The following is a 23,526-nucleotide window of genomic DNA, read 5'->3' as shown; positions in this document are numbered from 1 at the left end:
TGACTTTTGTGGTTCTCAGACCTGCACGATGATTAAAATCACAAGGGGTGCTTGTCAAAAACACCTGGCCTTACCCATGACCAGCTTAGAACTGCCACAGGATGGGGTGGGAAGGTGACCAAGGAATCTGTGCCTTTAACAAGTTCCCCACCAACTGTATAGCACAGGGAGGAAAAAAAAAAAAAAGAAGGTACAATCTTTGCAGGACATATATTAAGTTAATCTTAAAAATGCATTCCAATATACATTAGGTGTAGACAAATACTGTTTGATTCCACTTATACTTGGTACCTAGAAAAGTCAAATTCATAGAGTCAGAAAGTACATTGGTAGATGCCAGGGGCCAGGGGGATAGGGGTGAGGGTGGGAGTGGGAGGTGAGGAGGGGGAATGGGGAGTTAGTGTTTAATGGGGACAGAGCCTCAGTTTAGGAAGGTGAAAAATTCGGGAGATGGAGGATGGTGAGAGTTGCCTAACAATGTGAACGTACTTAATGCCACTGAACTAAGCAGTTAAATATGGTTAAAATAGTATGTTTTATATTATGTGACTTTTACCACAATAAAAAAACATTAAAAAAAATTCCCCAGGTGATTTTGATCCCCCTCCAGGTGTAACTAGGGCAAGATTATCCCAGGTGTACCTCCTGACTGGAGTGCCCCCCTCTCCCAACAGACCTCTTGACCCCAAGGCTGAGTTGGGTACCTCCTCCTTCAACAGCGTCTGCAAACACTTTCTAACAATACAGATGCATGATGACACCAACCCCATGAGTGGGGCTGATTCCCAGGTGCTTGATCCTGAGCTCCTCCTGGACAGGGGCCAGAGTACAGAGTCAGCACTCAGCAAGTGCATCTGTAAAACTGGGGGCAAAGCTGGCTTCTGCACTGATTCCCTCTTCCACTTATTATTCCCCTGGCTTCTGTGCCAGGCTGGTGGGAACTCACACACACAGCTCAGATCCGCTTCTCACATACCAGTCTGTGCCTGCAGTGGGTATGACCCGCCCAACCCATGCAATCCCCCAGAGAGAAAGAAGGATTAGGGAGGTGGCACATTGGTCCACAGGAATGCCACATCTGCCTGTGAAGGTGGCATAGTTGCCAGGATGATGTCAACAGAGCCAGAAACATACCCCCATCCCCTGTGCTGGGGTGTGTCTGGGAAACTGACTCCTGACTCCCAAGACTGTTCCATTGAGGGAGAGAGGAGTTACAACCAGAGTCCACATTTGGCTCCTGGCCCAGCTTTCTAGAAGGAAGGGAGGTGGGGCAGGGTTATCCCTAGCGACTCTTTTTCAGAGCTGCCCAGGCCTGTCCTGACTGGAGGCATCCGTGGGCAAAAGCCAGAGAACAAGAAACAGAATCTGCCTGTCCATCTACCTGTACATGTGTCACCTGAGGCCTCTAGGGCTTGCTGGAAAATCTCCAGGTGAGGGATGGGACATCTGAGCACCACGAGGCAGAAGGCAGAGCTGGGAGCTCAGAGCTACTTAGTGTGACCAGAGGCAGCTGAGATGCCACAGTGACCTGTTCTAAAAAAATTCCACTCCCGCTCCTCACAGAGCGCCAGGACTCTGGGATCCCCAACACTCCTCCCTCCTGGCTGCCTTCGGACCCAGCTTCAGTTCCACTCCTTGGCCCACACTGACCACTACCTGGATCAGAGACCGCTATTCCCCAAACGGTGTCCTCAGCACAGGTTGTCAGGCTCTGTGTGGTCAGAGCTGGAACGGTCCTTAGAGGTCACCCAGTGGATTTCCCATCTGAGATGGCCAGTGTAGTGGAGTCCTGCTCCAAAGTTCTCTCCGGCACGCCAGTGTCCTCTCTGTGTCCTGAGGCGTGTCCCCCGACAGATGGGAGTGCCCCACAGGCCAAGAAGAGTATGTGGCCCTGTCTGCTCCACGGTGTATCTGAGCAGGGGGCTGGGGGCCTGGGGGAGCTCAGGGGTGGAACTAGGTGAAGACACGTAACAATAGTGACAACACTTATAACTGTCCATCTGACGGCTCCTTGTAGCTTATCTCCACATTCTCACTGCATTGTGATTACAGCTTTGGGAGGTGGGCGGGACAGAGTGCATCTCAAAGATGGGAAAGCTGAGGCTCAGAGAGGTTAAGAGGCATGTCCAGGGCTTCCCTGGTGGCTCAGTGGTTGGGAGTCCGCCTGCCGATGCAGGGGACGCGGGTTCGTGCCCCGGTCCGGGAGGATCCCACATGCCACGGAGCGGCTGGGCCCGTGAGCCATGGCCGCTGAGCCTGCGTGTCTGGAGCCTGTGCTCCGCAACGGGAGAGGCCACAACAGTGAGAGGCTCGCGTACCGCAAAAAAAAAAAAAAAAAAGAAAGAGGCATGTCCAAGGTCATGGGGTTGCTGGGATTTGAACCTGGGTCCCCTGGCTCAGTGTCTCCTATGAGACCAGTGGTCAGTCAGCTGTGTCTATGTGCCCCCGGGGACAACTGTGTGCTCTGAGGCTCACCTTCCGGCATTCGATCAATGTCCACGTAAAGGCGCAGCATGAGGCTGCCCAGCCCATAGGCCATGCCTGGCCCCATCATGGTCACTGCAAACAGGATCCCTGCAACAGGAAGCCTAGGTTAGACCCCTCTAGCCCGGCTTCCCTCTGCAGGTTAGTGCCTGCCCAGCCTCCAATGGGCAAGAGCAGCCCATCTCCCCTGGTCAGGGCCGGAGAGCTCTCCAGGGCTTCTCCGGCCCTTTACCAGCCACATGGGGCAGAGGTCAGGGACTCATACTTAGCCTGACCTGGGCCGCGCCCTCCCTCAGAGCCCAAGGGGTGGGACAGGTCCTCACCGAGGTAGAGGGGTGAGTTGCTGTTGTGGGCAAAGTCATCAATGTAGGAGATGCCAAAGGGCTGAATGGGCACCCCGCCCACACCGAGCAGGGTCTGGGCCGTGAACATGATCCCCACCACGGCCAGATGCTGGACTTCTGTGTAGCCTGAGCAGCTGCTGTTGGATGGGGCTGGGGCTGAGGTTGGGACCTCAGTGGTGGGCACGCACAGGGAGGCCTCAAAGTCCTGTGGCATGTCTGCTGAGAGATGATAAAAAATATTAGGACAATACCTAAGACTTATATAGCACTTACTGATGCAAGGTACTGTTCTAAATGCCCTGTATATAAATCATCTGACCCCTACAACAAACCCAGGGAAGGGGTGCTCTCATTACTCCCATTTTACAGATGAGAAAACTGACGCTCAGACAGCAACTAGCAAGGGTTAGAGCCAGGATTGGAACCCAGGCAGTCCAGCTTTGAGTCCATGCTCTTAAACCAGAGGTATGTGGAAGTGCCATGGCAACAGTGACTCTTAGGTGGAAGGGGTGGGGCGGTCGGAGGAGGTGGAGTTTGAACTGGGTGGAGAAGAACAAAAAAGATTTTCCAGAAAGGGAAGGTGGGGGAGGGTGTTCCAGAAAGAGGTCACAGCACATGCAAAACCAAGAGCTTGAGAAGTTCAGCATGGCTGGCTCACAGAGTGTAAAGGTCGAGGCCAGGGCTGAAGGCAGGGCCAGGCAAGAGAGGGGACACTGGGCCTGGGCTGTGGAGGGCTCTGGTGCCCTTGACCTTCCTTATGGGGAGGCTCGGTGTCAGCTTGGGACACAGATGCAGAGTGCAATAAAGGGAAATTTCTTAAATTAGTACCAGACATTTGTTTCCTGTAGCTCACCAATATTTGCTGAGCAAACTTAAGAAGACCCTCATACTATTATTATCCCGAATGCGGGTGTAGAAGTGGCCTTCTCTCTGCGGCTGGCCCAGCCCTTTCTGGGAACTCTGAGCCATGTCCACCCAGCCCAGAGAGCCACTCTTTAGGGCTGGAAAAAGCCATGTGAGCCAAGGTCAAGGACCTGGACCCTCAACCAAGACTGCCTGTGTTGAAGACGGTGAGACTTTGGCAGAGAGGCCCTCAGCCCCTCTGGGCTCGGCTTCGTCCGTCATCTGTTGAACAAGCCCCCTAGGATGGAAGCGCTACACAAATATGGAATTCAGAAGCAGAATAATTCAGTAGTTCAGAGCAGAGGCTCTAGGGCCAGGCTACCAGGGCACGTCGACTAGCTGTGGGCCTTGGGGAAGTACCTCCTTCTCTGTGCCTCCGTTTCCTCACTTATAAAATAGGATAATGATAACACCTGCTCAAAGGGTTGTAAGCGTTAGGAGTGGTGATTGGTGCCTGTGCACAGTGCCTACTAGACACTAGATATGAGGATTATTATGGGGATCTTTAATAAGATCTTTTTTTTCCCACCCCTGGGTCCCCAGTACCTAGCAGAGGGCCTGGCACATAAATACTAATGATAAGTAATTCATTAATGAGGAGGAACGAGTGAATGAAATAGCCTTGTATGTCAGAGCAGCGTGGGTGTTTGGTGGTCACCAAGTCCGGTCCACCCATTGTACAGATGTGGAGACTGAGGCTCAGGCAGGAGAAGAGGTCTGCTTGGGGTTTCATGGGGAGCAGAAGGGTGTTGTATGGCAGTGAGGATGAAGAATGTGTGTGACCCTGCACGGGAAAATCCCTGTTAAAGTGAAGATTCTGGACGGAGGAATGTGAGGAAGTGTAATTTTTCAGCATCCTAGTCAGGTCTCTTGACAGTTCTCCACTCAGGCCTAGATAACCACTCTGCTTTCCTCCTGGACTTTCCCCACTTCCCAGTCATTGCCTGTGCAGTTCCCTCCACCTGAAATGCCCACCTTCTCTCAACTGCCACCTCCTCCAGCTCACTCCAGCCTCCAGTATCCTTCCCCTACTCAGGGCTCTACCAGCTCCCCCTGGCTGTCTGGTGCTGGACGTTCTGGCCTGCGGCAGAGCTGCCCATGCTCACGCCAACCCACGCTCCCTCGCAGCTTCTCGGGGCTGGTTGTACCTGCTCTATCTTTCCACCCCTGGGCCTGGCACAGAGTAGGAGCTCTGGGGTCTGAGCTGATGGGAGGACAAGGGAGGAAGGATGCTTTCTGACAGCGCTCCTCCCCTGGGAAGCCTTCCATGATGGAGGCTGGGCCGTGGGCTCCTTCCCTGGGCTCCTTCGGTCCTGTTCTTCCTTCCTCACACAATTGATACAATGCGTGGGGGAAGGGGAGGTATTGTTTGTTTCCTCTCCCAGACTGGGAGCTCCCAGTAGGCAAGGACTGAGTCCCCTGAGAGGGTCCAGCACAAAATAGGCAGCACTAAGGGTTTCTCGGGTGGACCACCAGATGGATTGTTGAGGGGTTGGTGGATGGATGGGTGGATGGGGAGATGGGTAGGTGGATGGATGGGTAGATGGGTGAATGGGTGGAGAGGTGGATGGGACAGGGAAGGCTGCCTGAGTCGTTCTCCAAGGGACAGGCATCCATCTGTCAAGTTGACTCTCAACAAAATCCCACTGGGCTCAACAGGGGCTTCCCTATTCCTGTCCCAAATTCTTTCATGGTTTTATTTGTTCATTCACTCATTCATTCTTTCTTTCATCAATGTCTTGGCTTCTTGTGAAGATTAAATGCATCAATACACATCAAGGGCTTAGAACAGCGGTGCCTAGTAAGTGGTGTGTGATACTGTTATTATTATATACAAATTGTTATATATTATATATTATTATCCATAAATATTTCCTGAGGACCCACACAGGCCAGGCCCTAAAGTGGGCTGCATTGTAAACCCACCCTCACCTCAAAAATAAAAGCAGGCCCTCACCAAGCGATGCCCAGAGGGCCTCACCTCTGCCCCAGGACTACCCACTACCCCACTGCCCAGGGCTGCCTGAGGGACCCGCCCGGGCTGAAGGAGGCAGTGGGGGGTGTGGGGAGGACAAGTAGGTGTTCTGGAAAGCTGGGCCCATCCTAACCGCTGGAGACCTGGGGCGGGGCCCTGTGCACAGTAATGCAGCAGCTCAGATATACCCTCAGCCCAGCCCCTCCTGCTCTTACCGGGGCTGGTGTGGTCGTAGTGGTACGGCTCTGAGATGAAGTGTGGGACAGCCATGAGCACGCCCGCCAGGGTCACGAGGACAGCTCCATAGCCGATCAGGCGGGGCCGATGTACCCGGCTGCCAAAATAGCTCACAAACACGATCAGGGCCGTGTTCCCCACCTGCAAAGGGATGAGAGGACCCATTCAAGTGGGCCAGAGGGCCGGCCTTGTCGCCATCGCCAATCTCAGTGTTCCCTTCTGTAGAACGGACTAGCTGGTTGAATAAGAATCATTTGGGTCCGTCTTAAAAATACAGATTCTGGGTCCTCCTAGGAAGGTCCCTAGTGTCCCATTAGAGGAGAGAAATTAGAGCAGCGCAGACAGGGCTAGAAGTTCAATTTTATTCTAGAATGTGGGTTGGGCCCCGTGTTAGAACTTCTGGGAAGTCATGAATGAGAAACAAATAAAGTCTAAAGCCAGAGGACTAAGGCTTGGATTTTGAGCCTTAGAATCAAAACCCCCGGATGTGGGTGCTGAAGGGGACGTAAGAGTTCGCAGGGAAGGGCGGCTCTGCCGTCAGAAGCTGGGGTGTGCACTCCACTCTGCGGCTCACTGGTTGGTGACCGCGGGTGAGGTACTTACCCCTTACCTCCTTGCCGATGGAGGGGGGCAGTATCAGCAGAAGGTCAGTGGGAGGACTGATCCTGGGAAGGACAGTCACTCTCCATTTTATAGATAGGACACAGGCCTAGAGTCAGGGAGTGACTTGCCCAAGACCCCAGGTAATGACGTTCTCTTCCCACCTCTGAGATCTGAGGATGGAGCGCTAAGGAACACCTGGGGACTTGGTGTAGACCACAGGCCTTGGGTTGGGAGGAATGTGAGACATCACCCAAGGGAGAGAGAATTTCACAGAAATCTACTGGGGGTCAGGGAGAAAGAGAGTGTTCTCAGGACCGTGACCTTTTCTGAGGATGAAAACATCTGTTGGGGAAGGGGTTGGGCACAGCTGGACTCTGATCTCCCAGTCCACCCAAAGCAGATTGTCCCCTCCTGGCTGTCTGGCTGTCATCCCAGAGGCAGAGGCCTGTGGATCCCGGGGCAACTCCACGCTGTGGAATCATCCCCTCCCCCAACCACGCCAAGGTCCCAAAGTTCTGCCTTTGATCTAATTTAAACCTCTCTCACTACTGTTGAATTGGCTTCCTCTGATTCCTTCCTGGGGCAGACAATAGCCGGGTGCCTGAAAAGGTGAAGGAACCAAAAGGAGAATGGGGGGACATGGGGACCCTGGCTAGCTCTAAAATCCTCCGTGTCCCCCAAGAGGGACCCCCAAAGGTGGGATAGGAAGGAGCTAAGATGGTGCATGTGGCACTGGGGGGAAGGATTTATGTTGGGGCAGTGAGGGAGGGGGAGAGGGGTGAGCCTCCCTCAATGTCCCCCCTGCGGCTGTGCCGGGGCCAGTACCTCGTTGAAGGCGGCCAGCAGCCCCGAGGTCTGACTGGAGAGGCCGAAGCGCTTCTCCACCGTGGAGATGGAGCTCTTGAGGTAGCCGGAGATCATGAGCTGCGCCAGCTGCAGCAGGCTGTGGCACAGCACGAAGAACTGTCGGAGGGGCCGTGGTGATGGCAGCGGGTGGGCGGAGGGCCGGGGAGATCGCGGCGGGTGGGTGGTAGATAGACGAGGTGGGGTTGGAGAGAGGGAGGGAAAGTGAGGCCATGAGATAGAGAAACAGAGTCAGAGGAGACAGTCACACAGGAGGAGAGAGAGGAAGAGAAGAAGAGTCCAGAACAAGAAGAGAGAGAGAGAGATACTGGAGTAATGCATGGATTCTCACACAGGCCTAAAAACTAGGAAAGCTGTCCTGGGTACCCCAGGAGCCCGGGGGCGACCTGAAATCCACAGGACTGAGAGTAGGGTCTTCATGGGGCCAAGGATGACAGGAGCCCCTCTGACCCCCAGAGGTCCCCCAGGCTGGACTGGACCACACTCCGTGTTCCACCACCCTGCCCCTTTCCCCAGGAAGCTCCCCAGATCCCACCCCACCCAGTCCTCCCCTGGAGCTCCCCTGGGAGACCACCTGCACACAGCAAACCCCCAAGCTACCCACCCCACCTCACTCAGCCTCACCCGAACACCCTCCCTGCCTGTACTCCTACTGAAAAACTGGCAGAATTCCTAAGAGAAGAAAAAGCTTGCTTCAAAGAATTAAAAATAGGGTGTTTATACCAGAGCTTAAAAAATAGAGTGTCTGTTCTTCTGAGTTTCAGTTTCCTCATCTGTGCAACAAGGAAGACACCCCTGCCTCCTCAAGTTATTATGAGAACTAAATAAGACCATGTGGGGACAGCTTCCGGCACGGGGCCTGGCACCCTGTAGGTGCTGGTGGAGGCTTGGATGTTTAGGGCTGCCTTTGGAGCCAGCACTCCCAGTATTCATACAGGTTCAGGATCCCTGGGGTCCTTCTCTTTCCTGCTGGAAAAACAGGAGCCAAGAAGACTGGTCACCCACTGCCCACAGAGCAGCCTCTCTGGAAGGAGAGAACATGTGCCTGAAACCAAGCTAAGTGCTTCTGTAGATCACAGCTACCCATTCTACAGATGAGGAAGCTGAGGCTCAGGGAAAGGCAGCAACTTGCTTGGCATTTTATAGCCTGTAAGTGGCAGAGCCTGTTCTATTGGGCTTGGATGGCCCTGCTCCTGCCAGGCCCTGAGAGGTACCTTGATGCTGTGAAACACACTTGGCTGCAAATCTTGAGGATTTGGCCTGGCTTTGCCTCCAGGTGTGTCTTCTGTGCCCACCATGGCCTTGGTGTCCTTGTCTGGCACCTGGAGCTCCTCACCAATTGGCCCTGTGGGACAGACAGCCAGGGCATGAGAGTGGAGATGGAATCCCAGAGAATGGCCCTGACTGGGTAGCCCAAGGTGTTTCAGGGGTTGGTGAGAATCTGAGTCAAAGCACCATCAGCCTTCCTGCGTCCCAGGTGCTGAAAGAGCCGTTCCTAAGAGGGTGTGTGTGTGCTCCATGTGCCCATGCTGGTCAGATCCCACTGGGACCACCTATTCACACCTTCATTCCATTCCCAGCGTAAAGCTTCCTTCTAGGGAGAAGTTTCTGATGCTGCCACGTAACCTTTAAGCTGTGGCCCTGGTGTAGAAATGCACAGCCTTGGCCCCCCTGGGGCCTATATCTGTGAGACATCCAGTGTTCCTGGAGGCTGACTTTGGGTCTGGGTCTGTGTCTCTCTGACTCAGTCTAGGATCAGAGGTCTGGGGTCCAGTGCATGGTCAAGTCTTGGTCCACAGTCAGGACATAAAGGCTTTTCCTGGGGGTAGTTTGGAACAGATACCAACACCTCCACAGGGCACCACCCTGGCTATAATCACAGAACTAACCAGCCCAATGCCCAAATCGTACATGAACCAGGTTGCTGGTCTGCACAGAAAGGGCACTAAGAGGTCATCCCATTTAACCCCTCTCATTTAACCCTTGAAAAACTGAGGCCCCATGTGTGGAGATGACTCAGAAGGTAGAGCTAGGTTAGAACCTGGATTCTTGGCCCCATTACGTGTGCCTGGTTTTCTCCCATGGTAACCATGGTAACCATGTCCATCTCCCACTCACTGCAGTCCCTTCAGAGGCATCTCTCAGGGTCTCTTGACGTTTAATCTCAGTGACGAGCCTGGAAGCCTGGCCTTGGGAGACCTCACCCCTCCATTTAGATGAAAACCACCTGCGCCCCCCGGCAGCCCAGGCCTCCTTGGCCTTCCTCCCCTTCTGGGGTCCCGCTTCCTGCAGAAGCCACTCCATTGTCTCAGATGCCTCTCAATCTGGCAGGAGTTTCCGCTCATTCAACAAGCTCCGCTGGAGCCTGAAAACTGCCCTGAGGACACTTCTGACACAGAGAGGGGGTGTGGGACCTCTCACCCCATCTCCAGGGAGATGGAAGGCAAACTCAGGGAGGGACTACGGAGGCCTGCCACCGCCAGTGAGGGTTTTGTGCTCCTCACACAAGATACCTGGGAGCCTAAGGAATTTTTCAAAACTGAGATATAATTCACACACCGTAAAACCTACGCTTTCAGAGTATACAATTTACTGGTTTTAGTACATTCAAAAAGTCATACTCTACCACTGCTATCTAATTCCAGAATATTTTCATCACCCCAGTAAGAAATCCTGCACCCATTCCTCCCTCGTCCCATTTCCTGACAACCACTGATGTATTTTCTGGCTCTCTGGGTTTGCCTATTCTGGACATTTCATATACATTCATATAAATGGACTCATGCAATATGTGGTCCTTTGTGACTGGCTTCTTTCACTTGGCATCATGTTTCAGAGGTCATCCACGTTGTAGCATGCATCTATGCTCCATTCCTTCTAATGGCTGAATCATATTGCAGGGTATGGCTATATATCAATCACATTTTGTTTACCATTTATCTGTTGATGGACATTTGTTTCAGGTACGGTGAATATTCATATACAAATGTGTGTGTGTGTGTGTGTGTGTGTGTGTGTGTGTGTGTGTGTATTTATTTATTTATTTATTCATTTTTTTTCTCAGTTCTCTTGGGTATATAGCCAGGAGTCGAATTCCTAGGTCATATGGTAACTCTACGTTTACTTTTTTTTTTTTTTTTTTTTGCGGTACGCGGGCCTCTCACCGCTGTGACCTCTCCCGCCACAGAGCAACAGGCTCCGGACGCGCAGGCCCAGCGGCCATGGCCCACGGGCCCAGCCACTCCGCGGCATGCGGGATCCTCCTGGACCGGGGCACGAACCCGCGCCTCCCACGTCGGCAGGCGGACTCCCAACCGCTGCGCCACCAAGGAAGCCCTATGTTTAACTTTTTGAGGAACTGCCAGACTGTTTTCTAACACCATTTTACACTCCTGCTAGCAATGGATGATGGTTCTAACGTCTCCACATTCTTGCTAATACTTATTATTGTCTGTCTCTTTGATTATAGCCATCCTCATGGGTGTGAAATGATATCTCATGTGGTTTTTTTTAAATAGACTTTTATTGGAGTATTATTGCCTCACAATACTGAGTTAGTTTCTGTTGCACAACAAAGCGAATCAGCCACATGCATACACATGTCCCCGTATCCCCTCCCTCTTGAGCCTCCCTCCCATCCTCCCTATCCCACCCCTCTAGGTGGTCACAAAGCACCAAGCTGATCTCCCTGTGCTATGCAGCTGCTTCCCACCAGCCAACTATTTTTACATTTGGTAGTGTATATATGTCCATGCTACTCTCACTTCGCCCCAGCTTCACCCTCCCACCCCACCCACCCCTGGGTCATCAAGTCCATTCTCTATGTCTACCTCTTTATTCCTGCCCTGCAACTAGGTTCATCAGTACCATTTTTTTTTCTTTTTTAGATTCCATATATATGTGTTAGCATATGGTACTTGTTTTTCTCTTTCTGACTTAACTTCACTCTGTATGACAGACTCTAGGTCCATCCACCTCACTACAAATAACCCTCATGTGGTTTTGATTTGATTTTCCCTAATGACTAATGATGTTGAGCATCTTCTCATTGCTTATTGGCCATATCTTTGGGAAAATGTCTATTTAAATAGCTTGAGGAGGGACTTCCTTGGTGGCACAGTGGTTGAGAATCCGCCTGCTAATGCAGAGGATACGGGTTTGAGCCCTGGTCCAGGAAGATCCCACATGCCGCGGAGCAACTAAGCCCGTGTGCCACAATTACTGAGCCTGCGCTCTACAGCCCGCGAGCCACAACTACTGAGCCCATGTGCCACAACTACTGAAGCCCGTGCACCTAGAGCCCGCGCTGTGCAACTAGAGAAGCCACTGCAATGAGAAGCCCGTGCACTGCAACAAAGAGTAGCCCCTGCTCACCGCAGCGAGAGAAAGCCTGCGCGCAGCAACGAAGACCCAACACAGCCAAAAATAAATAAATTTTGAAAAATAAATTAATTAAAAACAAAAACAACAAATAGGTTGAGGAATTTGGTTGAGGAAATGGAAGTGTGTGTGGCTGGGAAGGAGTCCCTTTTGTGGGGTATGAACACTCAGAGGAAACAAGGAGATGCTGAAACAAAAGTGACACCTGACAGGGAGGAGATAAGGGGTTGGTCTAGATAAGGGAAGTTGGGGCGAGGCTCTGTGGAGGTCACTTTGAAGGAGAAGAGAAGGTGAGGGGGTTCCAAGCAAACTCAACCAGAGGAGGTTGACAGGATGATTTCTGAACCCCAGTTCCTCTCACCAGTAGAGACCAGTCACCTACTATAGCACAGAGGCTGTGCTACATGCTGTCCATGTATGTGAAGGCTTGCACGCACGTTCTGCATGCTCGTGAAGCATGTCCACAACTCCACGCCTTTGGTGATCTCGTGATCTCTATGCTTCTGATGAGGACACCAAGGCTCACAGGTAACTAGCTCTGTTGACTCATGTTGGTGCAGGAGCAAGAGCTGAGGTGTTCATCTCAATGTCACTCTGTGCTCCTTGCACAGATTTGATGAGGGGAAGAAGCACAATGTTCTTCTCTGTCTTGGCCCAACCAAACCTAGCCAGGCCACCTGGAAGGCAGCAGTGTCCGCCCCCAAGGGGCCAGGCCAACCAGATGATGAGGCTGGAGCTGAAGCTGGAAGGTCAGAAGTCACTGACCTGGATCCCCAGCTCTGAAAGAAACCCAGGGGATGGATGAGGGAGGGGGCAAAGGCCAATGGACCAGCTCAGGACCTTCCACCCTCCTGTGACCCAGTCTATAGTGTGAGCCTCTGGGTGGAGGAGGGCAGCCCTGGCCCTGGGCCCTCCCCCTGGGTTCTGAGAGCAGCCACCAGTCAGTGTGTTGGGTGGCCAGTCGGTCACTGAACAGGGCTGGTCAGATCGGTTGTCAGTCCCCTTTGACCCCTTCCCGTGGGCTGGACGCCTCTATAGGGGGGCTGGCAGCAGACAGTCTGACTCCCTGATAAGGGATAGAACTCCCCCTGGAAGGAGGGTCCTGAATCCAGGGCTGTGTGTCAACCTCACCTCACCTCACCTGCTGTCTCTGAGGCCCTTCCTGTCCTCTGAAGGCTTTTTCAAGGGCCAGCCCTGAAAGGAGAGAGGGCAGCTGAGGGAGTGAACCTGGGCTAAGCTGGGCTGGCCTGTAGGAATAAGGAGAGAGGCAGGGAACCAGGTCCCAGGAAAAAATTCCAGCCTCTTCCTCTCTTAGTTGGGTAGCCAGTTTTGGGGGCCCCAGGTATGCAAGGGGGTTCCAAGGGCTGGCAGCCTGTGGCTCCAGAGCTGGTAAGTCACTGGTCCACTAGCCCACTGGCCTTCAGGAGACTTGTCTGTTCGGGCTGTCAATTGCCCACTCGCTGTAGAGCAGCTGCTCAGAAAGCCAGTCAGAAAGTTGCCCCGAAAGTCTGTCAGCCAGAGACCTTCAGTTCAGTCAGAGACTCCAGATGTGTGCAAGGCACGGGGTCCTGGCTGTGGGCATACCCCCTCCCCGGCCAGGAGTCTGAGTCTGGGGGATGAGGGACAAGGTTCAGAGAGCAGCCTGACAGGAGGGGCTGATTTTCCCTGCCCGTTCTTTCCTGGAAAGGCTCAGGGGCCTGCCTACTCCAGCCACCTCCCAGCTATAAACAGCACATCTCAGGCAGATATGGGGCTGCGAGCCTGGATGTGCCCCTTTGTCTTTCTCAGTCTGTTTCCTCTGTAAGGCGAGGATATAGCATCTACTCAAGGAGGTAAGGCATCTCGGGCACCTGGCTCAGGCTTGGCACACAGTAGGCCTCCTGAGGGCCAATGCTCTCCCCTCTCCTGATAATCTTCAAGTACCTCTGAGGCCACAGGCCCACCTGAACCCATTTCCTTCCACGCAGCCCTGGTTCCTCCCTCCGACAGCTCCAATCATTCCGTCTCTGGATCAACTCTCTCTTTCCCATCCAAGCCCCAGTCAACCACAAGACCTGAGGACCTGGACCCCTTCCCGCCGTGCACACTCCCTAGCTGTGGAGGCAGTTGCCCAGGTTTTAATCCCCCAGCTGGTTTTGATCCCTTAGACCAGCGGCCCCTTTGCTTCCTCATCCTCAACGCAGGGCCGGCAATCCCTACTGCCCACTGCCGAGAGCGCCCCGAGAACCAGACCCTCCCGCCATGTTCAGCCCGGACACTAGAGGCCCCAAACCACACCTTACCGATGACATTAACTTGACTTTGCTATTCCACTGTCTTCATTAGCATTTTTAGTTTTTACTCTTCTTAGACTGAGCGGCCCCAGCAGATGGCTTGATTTTTTATGACAGGAACTTCCGAAAAGACAGAGCGACTCTTCAAGGGAAACCATCAACAGGGTGTGCACCTCAGATTCTTCGAATCTCTGCCCCCCAGATCCTCACCTTGCTGTTTCTACCAGAAAACCCTGGACTGTGGTATCACTATTCTTACCCAATCCTGGTCATCCCTCCCTCACCCACCTCTCTCCCCATTCTGAAGAACTGGCTGTAAAACAAACTTCCAAATTCTCAACAAATATTGACCTTTCCTCCCCACTCCGAGATACTGCCAAAGCTTTGAGAAGTGGTATTGTCCCTTGTCTGGGTAAATAATAGACTTTGTCTTACTGGCAGGTTGTGTCACTAACATGTGGGGAACCAGCACCGACACGGTGCATAGCAGGTTCTCAGTGAACATTGTTTTCTTCCCTGTCAGGTACAACCCACCCCCCCACCCCCGCCTGCCTTCATACTTGCTTTGGGACAGCAGGGAGCATTGCCACATCTAGAACTTGGGAACCAGGAGAAAGTTCAGCCCTGAAGGGCCAGGGAGGCAGGGGGTTGGGAGACCCAGCTCTCTGGCTCACCTTCTACCCTTACAGGAAGTGGCCTGATGGAGGAGTTTGTCCTGGGGCCACCCTATGTGCTGGGCTGGGCACACTCACCCAGCCTCCTAGCAAACGGTTGAGGTAGCTGCTGTGACTCCATGATGTGGATGAGGAAACTGAAGCACACAGAGGGGAAGGGGCTTATCCAGGTCCTGGGGCTGGTAAATGGCAAAGCCTGGACTGGAACTCAGGTCTGTCTGACACCTGGGCCCCTAACAGCAACCATGAGACGGTGGCTGCCAATGATGGCCTTAGAACCTATGAAAAATAATCCCCATGTAGCCATTTCTTATTCTGGCCTCGCTTCCCTCCAGTTAATTGTCAAAGGTGGTTGTATGGGGACAGTCGGCCATTCTACCAGCTGATTCTTTAGCTGGTCAGTTAGTCATTTCATTGGTCAGTCAACACCCTCTTCTGAGGGTCTCAGAGAGCACTGTCAGGGCAAGGCTGGACAGAGTAATATGGTGAGAAGGACATATGGCCCTCAGTCCAGGGGACCTGAGTATGGTGAAAGTTCAGGACTCATAACCAAGGCCCAGATTTGAACTTTAAGGAGGGACGGGCTGAGACATGCCGAGAGAGCCTGGGAGAATTCTCATATCCTGAGGATGGAGGAAGAGGGCTTGGACCAAGGAGGGACAAGGAAAGGGCACTTTTTCTCCAGAACATTCCAGCCTGTCCCTCAGCAGAGAGAGCATGATCTAGGGTCACTCAGACCCAGTGTGGCCTCGAGCCAGCAACTAGACCTCTCTGAACCTCTGCTAAATAGGAATAATGAGCCTTACCTCTCAAGCCTGCATGAGGGTCACACAGATAACATCCTTTAACTCCAAGATGCTGCACAGTGTCAGTTTTGTCAGTGTTTGCCCCAAACTCACCAGGGAGCTATCTACAGGCCTGGCCACCAGGCCTGAGAACTTACTGTCCTGCAGTGGGACACTCAGCCCAGCAGTGCTCTCTCACCTCCTCCTGTTCCCTGAAAGGCACAGAACCCTCTGGAAGCCTCCCTCTGCTGTCTCCTTGTCTTCCCTCCCCTCTCCATCCTCCCCGGCTGCATTCCAAGACATTTATTTTATTTATTTATTTATTTATTTTGCGGTACGCGGGCCTCTCACTGTTGTGGCCTCTCCCGTTGTGGAGCACAGGCTCCAGACGCGCAGGCTCAGCGGCCATGGCTCACGGGCCCAGCCGCTCCGCGGCATGTGGGATCTTCCCGGACCGGGGCACGAACCCGTGTCCCCTGCATCGGCAGGTGGACTCTCAACCACTGCGCCACCAGGAAAGCCCTACCTTTATTTTTTTTTTCTGATAATTTCCTTGTGCAAGAGAAGGAAGGAACTCTCCCCTACCCCTGCCACCACACACGCTTTGCCAGGGTGGTCAGAGGAACTGGCAGAGAGATAATACAGGGCAGAGGTTACAACGGGGAGGCCCTGGCCAAAGGCCCCATGTGTAGCTGCGTGAGCTGCGCACCGTGAAGTGAACGGCACCCTCTGGAGTTGTGCAGGGCGGACGGCAGTCCTGCCTGGGGGCACATCTGACTCCTAAACATTTTTATTTGGCTTGTACAATGCTGGCTCGCTGAGTGTTTTTAAGTTAGTTGCCAGCATTTAAAAAAATCAGGAAATTTCACACAAAACTCCCGATTTTTGTTTTTTCTTGAAAGATTAGCAGATCTGGCAACACTGGGCCCACCTTCCTATATGGAAACACTCAGCTGGTCTAAGATGCTTGCCTTTCATGTGGCAATTTGCCCTGTTAGAGCCTCTTTGGGCCCACCTGGCCTGCTTCAGGACCCTTTTCACCTGCCTGTGGGCTTCCCCATCTGTGACCCACAGCAACCCTGGGCCTGAGGAGTCTGCTGGACAGGAAGCCAAGGCTGGGTTCACCCTTTGAAGGGTGAGGCAGCAAGACCAGAAAAGGCCATGACTTGCCCAGGGTCACCACGGTGGGGATGGACCTTGTCTCTGCTTGTTCTAGGAGTGAGAATGAAGATTGTTTCCACACATACTGTCAGCTCCACAAGACAGGTGGCCGGGGTCTTGGAAGCAAGCAGCCCAGGTGCCCACTCTCAGGGAGCTACCAGGGTGTGTGTGTGTGTGTGTGTGTGTGTGTGTGTGTGTGATGGCAGGGCAAACACCTAATACAGAATCACAACATGTGCTCACTGTGTGACACAAGAAGTTCCAAGACTATAGAAACATAGCGAAGAGGTCCTAGACTACATTTAAAGGTTCTGGAAGGATTCCCGGGGGAGGAAACATCAAAGTAAAGGGCAGAAGTATGAAAGTGCAAAGACTGCTCAGGAAACGAATAGTCCAGCAAGACTGGAGCACTGGGGTCAAGGTGGGCAGGTGAGGCTGGAGTGGTTGGAGGGGCCAGGCTATGACCACCCTTGAACGCCAGGCTGGAGGGCTGGGTTTTGTCCTGAGCCCAGTGATGAGGTCTCATTTGGCCTCCTATGAAGACCTCCGTGCCTCTTGGGAGAGAGTGGAGAAGTCAGGCTGTGGGCCGGGACCAGGGAGGATGCAGGAGTGGGGTCCAGGGGAGCGAGCGATGATGGGGTCTGGGCCAGGTGGTGGCAGTGGGGATATAGAGTAACGAGTTGATGGACCACAGTGGGGAGATGGGAAGGACAGGACTGGATGGAAAAGCAGGTGGATGGGGAGTGCAGGAGGCCAAGGAGTCCTGGGGGCAGGGGAGTGGGGAGAGGTAAGGCTTTTTGTCTGGGTGTACCACCATTTAAGGCAGGATTGTAGGGTGATAGTGAGCTCAGCATTGGACGTGTGAGTTTGGGCTGGCACAGGGGCTCCCAGGGGAAGATGCCTAGGAGATCGTGGGCTCCAGGACAGCCCATGAGAGGACATGGGCCAGAGCCAGTCTGGTTCTTAGTCTGGAAGGCATGTGTGGAGAGAAGGGAGCAGAAGCCACACGAGGGCAATCTTGCCTTTGAGAGTGAGAAGCCTCCCCCATATGCCCTGACTGAGGAGAGCAGAGCAAAAGGAGGAACCCATCCTGGAACCATGTTCAGGTGCCAAGGTTGAGGGGATGGTGCAGGGTCAAAAGGAGCCCGGAGGTTTCTGGAAAACCTACCAACCTCCAGCACTCACACAGCCACGGCCTGAGCTGTGATGACTTCCTAGCCACAGACACTGGGCAATCCATTTGTCCAGATACCTCTCTCTGGAGGTGTGTGTGTAGGAGGCCAGCCTCGTGGCTAACCCTCGCCTCCAGCCCTTCCTACCTCCTAGATTGCCCTGGGCTGCCTCAGCCTGCTGGCTCCCTGGCCTAGCTCCTGCAGCCCATGCCAGCTCTCTCTCCCTCCATAAACCTCCCCTGCCCCTCCTGGTCCAGTTCCCTCAGCCCTTTCTCTGGGATGCCAGGCTGGTCACCCTCCTGCATCACTTATGTCCCCCTCTTATCTGCCCGATTAGCCAGTGGACTCCCCCGGGCAGAGGCTGTCCTCTCCTGGGTCGTGATGGACCATATCGGGTCCCTGTTGAAACCCTTTGGGACAGAAGACTTTGAATTCAAATATTTGTTTTGCCACATTGTGGCTGTGACCTTAGGCAGTTTATTTAGCCTCTCTAAGCCTCAGCCACCTTCTCTGGCACACAGCGGTTTTGGTAGGATTAAAGGAAAATGCCCTGCCTGGTACACTGTGGCCCTCAACAATGGTGAGTTGAGGACCCCATCTGGCGCACGTGAGTACGGACGCCACAGCCTCCAAGAAGTCAAGGCCACCCCTAGTGAACATTCTTCTCTGGCCCCAGTAGATGCTTGCTATTCCCCAAACTCATCCTGTTCTTTTCCACCTCTCAGCCTTTGTACATGCTGTACCCTCAGCCCGGAGTGTCCTGCCTCCCCGGCAAACCACTTCTCATCTTTCAAGGCCAGGCTTAAAAACATGATTCTTGAATTGAGTTAAACAGAGTGAGGGAGAAGGGTGGAGTGTGGGAGTCTGGGGAAGCGGGGGGCTGCAGCATGAGCCTGGCGTGGGGTGGAGGCAGTGTGGGGCCCCTGAGGGCTTCAGCTCCCCGTGTGGTCCCACAAGGCTTCCGCAGGGGAAGAATCAAAGACAGGAAGTTGGGGCGGGGCAGTCTTGGGCCTTGGGCTTGGCTGTCATCTTTGGGAAGTTCCTCCTAGCAGGACCCTTGTGTGGTCTGTTGGGAGGACAATAGCATGTTACTGGCCTCCAGCTGTTGCTTTCTGGTATTTTCCAAGCTGGGTCAGAGACACTGTGCTGGGACTTTCTATTCCCGATTCCAGCCCTGGCTACCCCATCTAGACCCGAGATGACCCTAAAAATAGTGATGAAGGCCGGGGGATGAAGGGTGAGTCCTGAGCCCTGAGCCCACAGGGAATCCAGGCTGGCCTCCCTAGGCCTAAAACACAGAGCCTGAGGCTCAGAGACATGTGCCCATTGGCCCAGGCCACACTGCTTCCTCCAGCCAAGAGTCCCAGCTTGTCACTCTCTGTGCTTTCCTGTTTACTCCCCGAGGGCCCCATTGTACCCCACCTCACTCCTTATCACGAGTCTCCAGTCCTCAATAAGAGCAGGCTTTCAAAGCAGATTGGAGGGAGGGAAGGAACGTCATGGGGCCGGGGTTGCTGGGGGCATGAGGAGGATGGAGGAGAGCTTCTGCGCTGAGCCTTCCCCAATACCCCACCTCTGCCCCACCTGGGCCAGGCTCTGGGGCCTCAGGAACGGATCAAATCAGACCCCATTTCCAGGGAGCTCCCAGTCTGGGGAGACGGGCATTGTTCTCCATCACTCCAAGCATCGGTGCTTAGGGCTCTGGGCTGCAGCCCATGAGGGGTAGCAGGAACCAAGTTTACCTCCTCTCCACCCCCAGGGTGTGGCTAGGCCCAGGCTTGCACCCTGGAGATAGCCAAGCCTGCCCCATACAAGAGGCCTCTGCTCCATTGCTCTCTCCAGAGGCAGAAAACTGAGCTTCTCAGCACTGGAAGGGACCCAGTGACCACCTCAGCCGACCCCTACCATCTACTGCACAGATGGAGAAAGTGAGTCCCAGGGAGGGATACAAGCAGACTGGGCAGTGGATACCTGGCATCCGATCGTGGAGTCCAGGCAAGCTCGCCATGTGGTTCCCAGCTGCCCAAGATCTGGTGCATCGGACCAGGCCCGGCCTGGAGGAATAAATCCCCTGCCCACTCCCCAGTCACTAGCTCCCAGAGAACAGCTTGCTTTGTCTGGAACCAGTGGAGAAGTGCCCAGGGTGGGTGGAGACTCAGCAGCGTGGGGTGTGTGAAGGGAAGAGAAAGCCCCGAGGGCAATGGCACAGAATGGAAAGGGCTTTGGCATGGGGCAGGCCTGGTTCTGGCCCCGACTCTGCAGCTTGCTTGCTGGGTGACCTTGGACGAGTCACTTGCCCTCTCTGAGCATGTGTTTCCTCACTTATTAAAAAGGGTGAGAGAATGTCACTGCATTCTCCTAAAGCTAGTGAGGCAGAGCTACAATTTGAAGCTGGTTCTTTCCCTTGCCCCACCTCCCTGCCCTGGGTTGGCCCACATGTGAACCTAGGACTGGAGAGAACAACAGAAACAATACCAGGAACAAGGAAGGACGAACTGCAAAGACAGGGTCAAACAGCATATGGGAGAGCGATTACTTCCAGCTGGGAGAATCAGTCTGGAAGGCTTCCTGGAAGAGTTGGTGTTTGGAGGACTTAGAAAACAGGACAAATTTCATGAGAATGGGATGTGGGCAGGTGCCTTCCGGGTGGAGGTAAAGCTGAGCAGAAGTGCAGAGGTGGAAAAGCGTCTTCCCTGAATCACAAAATGGGCGTGGTCTGGGGAGATCATTTTCTTCAGCGCCTCCCCCATAGACATGGAAGCTCTGCCTGTTACCTAAAAACACATGGTGAGTTGGTGCTGGGACTTGGCTGACGGCCAGGTCTGACCCTGACTCTTTTCTCTGGTGTCTGCCCCTGGCTGGGACTGCTGGCCCTTCTCCCTCAGGCCAGCTGTGTGTGGGTTTCTTACCAGGCTCCAGGCTCTGTGTCCTGCCCCAGCTGTATCCCCACATCCCTCAGACCAGAAAGAGAGCATGGGGGAAGCCTGGCCATAGCTCAGACTGGGGCTCAGAAAGAGAGGCCAGAGGTGGCTTCGGGTGGCTCAGTGGGCAGAAGCTGGGGTCAGCCTCCTGCTGTGTGTGTGGGAAGCGGAGGGCCAGCTAGAGAATATTCCAGAGCTGAGCCCTGCAGGGGTCAGAATCACAGTTGGGGGACAGGTGTCGTACAGCCAAAGTCACTAGTTTCTTCCCGTAGGATCACCAACCCTCAGATCCCATAACAGGCCAAGGCTGACTGGGAATTTGGTTTGTCAGTGGCCCGTCTCCAAATCAACTCACTCTCACTGTCATCTCCCCTGCAAGGGCCTCAGAGGAAGCATCCACCCCCACCCTTCCTTCCACGCCGTGGCTGCAACACAGCTGCGTCTGCCTGCTCGGCCCAGGAAGCCCTCATGCCTCACTCCCCGAAGCAAGTCAGGCCTTGTCTGGGTGGGTGTGAGGCACACAGACAGCTGGGAGAAGGCCAGAGGTGATCGCTGCAGGGCATCCAGCCCGAGGGCCACCCTATCTGAAGACCCTTTGTTTCTTCCACCTTCCTCCTCCTGCCCAAGAAGCTCAGCAGGACGCTCTGTTCCCAGAACCAACGCCCTCTCCACATGGTGCTTTGGGCACGCTCCAGACTTGGCTTCTCAAGGCTTCAAGACACCTCCCCTCCCGCTTCCTCCCCGCCCCACCACCAACAAACGCACGTAGGTCTGTGCAGGTCTTTCTCTGAATCGGTTTCTTTTCTGTGATCTTTCGGATTCTTTGTCTGCAGGCCCGTCTCTCACCTGATCTGTCTCTGTCTGATTCTCTCTCTCTCTCTCTCACTGTCTCTGCTTCTCTTGATTTCTCCTGGTCTCTTCCACAGCCCTCTCTCTGAGCTGGTCGCCCCTGTCCCTGCATTGCTCCAGCTGACACCTCTTGATCTTTGCTTTCTCCTGCTGTCTCTGGCCTTCTGTCTCAGACTTTGTCTGACTCTGAGTATCCCTGGACATGCTCTGGGTCTGACTATACTTCTCTCTATCTCTGTTTTTGTCTGCTTTGTCTGTCTCTATCTTTGCCTACTTCAAAGGGAGAACAGGGCTTGGAGAGCGTCCAGGGGCCTCCCTTCCCATTGCCCTTTCCGTTTCTCTGTCTCATCAGGGAGGTTAAGCTGGGTGCCCTGCCTCCAGCTGAGTAAACAGTGTCCCTTCCTGCCCCTCTGGTCATTCACTCATTCATTCAACACACCCTCACTAGGTCTGGCCATGTGTCTGGCTCAGTGTAGGGAACTGCGAACCCCTGCCCCACCCCAGCGCGCACAAGTTACCCCTACAGCCTCACCGTTCGCCCTGGGAACGTGGGCCCCAGACTCCCTCCCAATGCCCGTTTCTGACTTTGTCCAGACTTACCTATCCTGGGTCCCATGATTTCTGGGGCGCAGTGAGCTTCAGCCCCTATTTCAATCTCAGGACTGGAGCTTAGTGGGAGAGAGGGAGTGAGAACTTATCTGGGGTTTCTGTAGACAGCAGCCAAGGAACCACAGCAGGGATGCGCCAACATGGGGACTCCAGGCACCGGGTCGATCGATGCTTTTTGGGCCACGGTGGACAGCAGCCACCTCTTCCAAGTGGGTTAGGAAGCCCTGCTCAAACTTGACCCTACTCTCCAAGTGCCTATCTCCCTTAGTCACCAGTTCCTTCTCTTCGTCTCTTTCTCTGAATTCCTCTGATCTCTGGCTGGGGCAGCCCAGGGCCAGAGTCGTGGAGGAGGATGTGTTTGTTTAGATCCAGCCCCGCTGATGGGAGGAGGCTGCTGACTAGCCTCCCCTCAGCCTGTTCCTTCACAGCCTCTTGGCTCGGCACTTCCCTTGGATATTTTCTCCTGCGAGCAGTGGGGAGGTGAGGGGCAGAGGGAATGTGGACGGGTGGCCCCTCCCAGCCCTGGGGTCGTTCAGTCCTGATTTTCCAGTCTCCACTCTGCATTCCCATTCCTGCTCTGAGCCTCCTCCCACACTGAGCTCTCCTCCCAGTTACAGAACTTTTTTCACCCTCCAGGAGCCCCATACAGAGCCACTTTCCCCCACTGTCCTCCTTCACTGAACCTCTGTCCCCCTCAAGCTCTCATCCCCTCTCACTGATCCCCTATCTCCTCTCTGAGCTCCTCAGATCCAGAGCAAGGAGGGACTCTATCCATTGGGAATCACAGTGGCCAGCACCTCTGGGGGAGGGCAGGGACTTGTGGTAGCAGCTCCAAAGAGTATGGCCATCTCAGTGGAGGGAGGGTGGAGAGAAGAGGACATATGAGATTCCCAGAGTTTTCTGCACTGAAGACTGAGGATGGAGGCCTCGGAGCCAGACAGACCTGAGTCCCATCTCAGCTTTGTCCTTCGCCAGTCAAGTGGCCTTAGGCAAGTCCCTGCACCTCTCTGAGCATCAGCTGCCTCATCTATAAAGAAGGGACAATAGCCCTCACTCACAGGGCTACTGTGCAAGTTCAGTGAGCGGAAAAAGAATCCAAGCCTGAGGCCTGGAGCTCAGAGAAGGGAATGGCAGAGGTGGGACTCAGAGCTGGGCAGTGAGAGGGCAAGGAACCTGGTCTTCCTCTTTGCTCCACACTTTCACTTTCCATTTGGCCCTCCTAATGACCTTGTGGGCCAGGTACTTATTCTCCCATTTTACAGATGAGGCACTGAGTCTCAGTAACTGCCCAG

At 54.0% G+C, this 23,526-nt stretch overlaps 1 protein-coding gene across 8 annotated transcripts in view; it reads right to left on the bottom strand.

Moving 5' to 3' along the window:
* The window catches only part of SLCO2B1 (solute carrier organic anion transporter family member 2B1), a 53,195-nt gene extending 30,572 nt beyond the window's left edge, over nucleotides 1-22,623 (bottom strand). Inside the window, exons 1-6 of one of the 8 annotated variants that reach the window (XM_049713661.1) lie at nucleotides 22,226-22,621; nucleotides 8,625-8,755; nucleotides 7,372-7,509; nucleotides 5,922-6,084; nucleotides 2,808-3,047; nucleotides 2,476-2,574 (exon numbers count right to left, since the gene is read on the bottom strand). In XM_049713661.1, coding sequence (XP_049569618.1) covers nucleotides 2,476-2,574; nucleotides 2,808-3,047; nucleotides 5,922-6,084; nucleotides 7,372-7,509; nucleotides 8,625-8,755; nucleotides 22,226-22,241 — 787 coding nt within the window. In that variant the 5' untranslated portion in view covers nucleotides 22,242-22,621. Of the gene's footprint in view, nucleotides 1-2,475; nucleotides 2,575-2,807; nucleotides 3,048-5,921; nucleotides 6,085-7,371; nucleotides 7,510-8,624; nucleotides 8,756-14,072; nucleotides 14,315-22,225 lie in introns of those variants that run through there. The other 7 variants (XM_033405732.2, XM_004279797.3, XM_033405733.2 and 4 more) reach the window with 7 other exon arrangements.
* Between the last annotated feature and the right edge of the window lie 903 nt (nucleotides 22,624-23,526).

The sequence above is a fragment of the Orcinus orca genome, chromosome 8 (genome assembly GCF_937001465.1).
Source record: "Orcinus orca chromosome 8, mOrcOrc1.1, whole genome shotgun sequence".
Lineage (NCBI taxonomy): Eukaryota > Metazoa > Chordata > Mammalia > Artiodactyla > Delphinidae > Orcinus > Orcinus orca.
This window is presented reverse-complemented; position numbering and strand designations above follow the sequence as displayed.